This window comes from Trachymyrmex septentrionalis, unplaced genomic scaffold, assembly GCF_001594115.1.
Source record: "Trachymyrmex septentrionalis isolate Tsep2-gDNA-1 unplaced genomic scaffold, Tsep1.0 scaffold6, whole genome shotgun sequence".
In the NCBI taxonomy this organism is placed as follows: Eukaryota; Metazoa; Arthropoda; class Insecta; order Hymenoptera; family Formicidae; genus Trachymyrmex; species Trachymyrmex septentrionalis.
Genome location: NW_017305778.1, coordinates 2,325,686 through 2,330,256, shown reverse-complemented (window position 1 = coordinate 2,330,256; position 4,571 = coordinate 2,325,686). Strand labels below are relative to the sequence as shown.

Below are 4,571 nucleotides of genomic sequence, written 5' to 3'. Positions count from 1 at the left end.
ATTTTAATTGTTTTTTTATTTTTATGATTAATTGTAAGTAAAAACATAAAGTACGAAGGCAATCTATATATTTTAAGTATAATTTTTATGATGATGTAAAGCCTAATTTTAAATTAAAATTATTGAATGTAAATATTATGAAATTAAGTTTTACAATCATATGTGATTAATTTTATTTATCGTATTTATTTTAAATGTATAAATAATTATCTTTGATACATGGTACAATTCATATGTTAAAGCAAAGAAACAATAATTGATTTTAATCTTATACAATTATTAACATATATATCATTAAATTAATAAAGAGAAATTAATATTAACATTTTTGACAATAACTGATTTTGTGTTATTATTTTATACAGCGTCACATAACAAATATAATAGTAGTAAATCCCACACGCACATAGAAGTTGGTACTTATATCGGACTCAATTATGCGGTTGGTGCGCTTACTGGATACTTATCTACTGATGTAGTGAATGTAGGATGTCGTCAAGCAAACAGTTCTATATTATCTCAATTACAATTTATAAAGGTTTTTTTAAAGAAGCACATGTGTTTGTTTTATAGATTGCTGGCATTCGTGTCCGAAATCAAACATTTACAGAAGCGGTAACACCAGATTCGGCTTTTACCTTTTTGGCATACGACGGAATCTTAGGAATGGGTTATCCTGAGTTTTCTACAAAAGGAGTGCCTCCCGTTTTCACCAGCATGATTGAACAAGGACTAGTGTCTGCGCCTGTTTTTAGTTTTTATCTGAATCGGCACGTATCTCCTTCTAATGTCTAAAAATATGGTTTCACTTGAACGATTCGTTTTCCTACATTACAAAATTTTGTTTTTTAAAAAGTTTTGTAGTAAAAATTTTTTAAAAAACAATATTTTTTTTAACGTTGAAAAAAACATAATATTTATAGAAATTACGGTAGTCAACTGATATTGGGTGGTTCCGACCCCACTTATTATAACACTGAGTTCACTTATGTTAATGTAACCAACAAAGGATACTGGCAATTTGCCATGGATAAGTACGTTATTATTTTTTAAACTACATATACATATATGTCAACAGATTATATATCAGCTAATTTAATGCTGTAGGATAAAAATGGAACATATGATTTTATGTTTTTATGGCTGTGAAGCTATCGCTCACACTGGTTTTCCGGGACTGTCTGGACCAGCATCAGATATCGAATTTATTAACAACGAATTAGATTCATTAAAACGAGTTGGAATTCCTCATTATGGCGGAGAAATACTTGTAAGTAAATGATAAATTTTCCAATGGCATCTTTTTTTTAATGATACTGAATAAATTACTGATAATAAATTAATAAATATCTGATTTGTTGCTATTGACAATACTATGGTTTATTAATACTAAGCTTTGTTATGTTATTGATTATATTAATATGGATTACTAGTAGGTACTATACTTTGTTTAAAGGTGGATTGCAATCAGATTTCTGAGTTGCCCAATGTTACTTTCTTTCTGAGTGGTAAACCATTCGTAATCACTGCACAAGATTACATCTATACTAGAATGGTAAATATAGTTAAATAAAGGTTTAATATTCCTGATCAATTACCACGAATCTTCAGATTGATGATGTCAGAAGCGATAAAATACATAAAAATTTTTGTAAAATATATTAATTAGATGCATTTTTCAAGATAATAATTTTTGTATTTAATAAAATACACTTGTAAGCAGGAATATACTGATTTTCTCGCAAGTTATATAGTTAATTTCGTTTTCTGGTTATAATTCAATTTCAATTATAAGGTTATTTATTGATTTTATTGTAACACATGCAGAGAGTTGGGTATATTTTGCAAATATATCAACTGCAATGTTGTTTTATTAAAAAATATATTTTATTGTAATTTGCAATGCTTTTTTAATGTATTTTCTTTGATTTTGATGTCGCAATGTAAGATGGTAATGAACAGACACACACACATGAGCTGTAAATTGTTTTAAAATAAAACATCATATTCGATTTGTAGATCGATTGGAGAAACAGTACAATGACATGCACAAGCACTTTCGTAAAGTCTAGTAGGGATATTTGGATTTTGGGTACTCCATTTCTTAATCAATTTTATACTGAGTTTGACATGGGGAACGATCGAGTGGGATTTGCGAAGTCAAAATAAGTATCGTTTTTTTAAGAGATAACTTTAAATGCTAGAAGATTTATTAAATGATAGTAATAAGTAAATAATTAAATTTTGCACTCTTTCTTTAGAACAATTATCCATGATCCTTATGCTAATTGTACCTTTTATATGGGATTACTTAGGCGTTAACGATATTCTTAGATCAATGCGTATGTAATATTCTTTAGAAAATTAGATCGAAGATGTATGATATTATCGTTATCGATTTGTTACTTTATAGCTCATTATTTCATCATAATATCGCATTGTCACACGAATTATAAATATAATTTGGTCTGTACTTTTCATTATTTTTCTTTTCTTTTTTTAATAAAATATAGAAGTTGTATGTATTCTTTTCAACTCTGCATTTGTAAACTTGTCTAAAGCAATAAACTGTTTTAAGCCATAATTAATGTTATTGATTACATTTTATATTTCTAGGAAATGATAATTTTAATATAATATTTAAAAAAAATATAATTTTGTGCATTTAAGTAATTTTAAAAAATTATAAATTATTTTTGGACAAGTTGTTTAAACTGCAATAAAGAAATAAGTAAAACATATTGATTATAGTAAGAGGGCCATATTTTTTCGGACACTTAACTTTTATTTATTTCTTTATTATCCAAATTTGTAATTACATGAAATATGTATGTTGATGTTATTTAAAAAAAATTTTATTTTACATATTTGATCTATAGGCATCATACTTGCATTCGAATTCTTTTCTTTTTTTTATTTCCTTTTAAATGTTGACAATTATTTTAATTAATTAATTTTTTTTCACAATTATACTTTCAACTAACCAGTTAATTGGATTGGATTTGAAAAGTTTCTTAATCTTTCTCTCTTTCACAAGATGTTTCATTGCCCATTGAGGATAAAAGAAAATTTATTGTACAAAAATACAGATCGTAATACTTAACTGCGTCAAAATGATTTGTTTTTTAGATTACTGTGAATAAATTAAAATAAAATGTTGAGTTAGATTTGTAGCAATGATTCAATGACATCAGCTAGATGACAACAGTTAAAACATGCTTTTTAATGTTGACAGCAACATTGATTACTTTCAATAATTAAATCTTAATTTTAACATTAGATTCAATGCTGAAAATCTTTATATGAGGTTCAGCGCGATATATAAAAAACAACTTTAACTCAAATAATTCAACTTCTAATTACTTAACTTCTGGTAACATAAAAATAATTTCCAGATTATTATAATATAACATATTTCAGGAACTCTTACTTAAAAATCAGTTTCTACAATTTTCTTTAAAATTTTTTAACATATAAATTACAAATATTCGTCTTAATCGGTTAAGAATTACAGTATTATTTTTAAATAATAAATTTTTATTTGTGCTGCTTATACGTCAAAAAGAATATAAAATATCGATGAATGTATAAAATTAACTGCTGAAGATGGTAAAAATAAATCGGAACACTAAATTATGTAAATATATAAAACAAATTATATATTGTTTTTAAATAAATTTTAGCACATTATGTACCGCGCCGATTCTCAATCGCTTTCATTATTTCAGTTATTTGACACTACACTGTTCTTTTGTAAACCTATCAAGACAAATAGTACATAATTTTAAAATTAACAACTTTTTTCAGATCTAAAACATTGAGTATCTAAAACATTGAGTCGCGTAATGTGAGAGGTATGCTTAAATGCATAACACAATTTTTTAAAAGTTTATTAGAGATTAGTAAATGAAAAAAACCAAGATTGTATTCAGAAAGCTCTGCTTGTTCCGTTGTCCTTCTTTTCACCCACTTCTAAACACAGTCACGTACATAAGCTCGTAAACAGCATTGGGAACGCTAATAATAATTGACTTTTTTCTTGTATGTTATGCGTTCCAACTATGAACTGATTTGAAAAGGAGTTACAACGCTTCTAAAACATTCTTGATATTTGATTCCTAACTTTAATTGCTACGAAATTCGATAAACATGTTTCAATCTTTTGTGTTAATCGTGGCACTTGTGGAGTTGATCAACTCGGAATTGTTAAGGTGAGATAGTGATAATGTTGATTCGTGACAAATACTTCAACGATAATTAGAACAAAACTGTAAAAATATGTCCTTGGGTGTAAGATAATCTTATAAAAAAGGCTTTTGAGCCAAAAGGCTCATAAAAATTAAAATTTGCATTTAAAATATCTAAATGTTATATTAATGCCTAAATAGGTTAAAGTGAATTGCATTCATTACTTAGTACTGAAATGTTGAGACATAAATAATATCTAAAAATAAGTAGAAATTAAATTTAAAATGATTAATTATTGTAATTTGTCCGAAATTTGTATGTTGTATGATATTTGTATCTCTTCGTGTATTTGCAATATATATATATATATATATATATATATA

General features: G+C 26.1%; 2 protein-coding genes across 2 annotated transcripts in view; both read left to right on the top strand.

Moving 5' to 3' along the window:
• Positions 1-2,169, top strand: part of LOC108752226 (lysosomal aspartic protease-like) — a 3,571-nt gene extending 1,402 nt beyond the window's left edge. The window contains 6 exon segments of the mRNA XM_018492908.1: positions 366-484; positions 574-770; positions 924-1,034; positions 1,108-1,270; positions 1,457-1,575; positions 2,037-2,169. Coding sequence (XP_018348410.1) covers positions 366-484; positions 574-770; positions 924-1,034; positions 1,108-1,270; positions 1,457-1,575; positions 2,037-2,169 — 842 coding nt within the window.
• Positions 2,170-3,037: 868 nt separating this feature from the next.
• Positions 3,038-4,571, top strand: part of LOC108752209 (lysosomal aspartic protease-like) — a 3,990-nt gene continuing 2,456 nt past the window's right edge. Inside the window, exon 1 of the mRNA XM_018492886.1 lies at positions 3,038-3,092. Within this exon, the coding sequence (XP_018348388.1) occupies positions 3,038-3,092 (55 nt within the window). The remainder of the gene's footprint in view (positions 3,093-4,571) is intronic.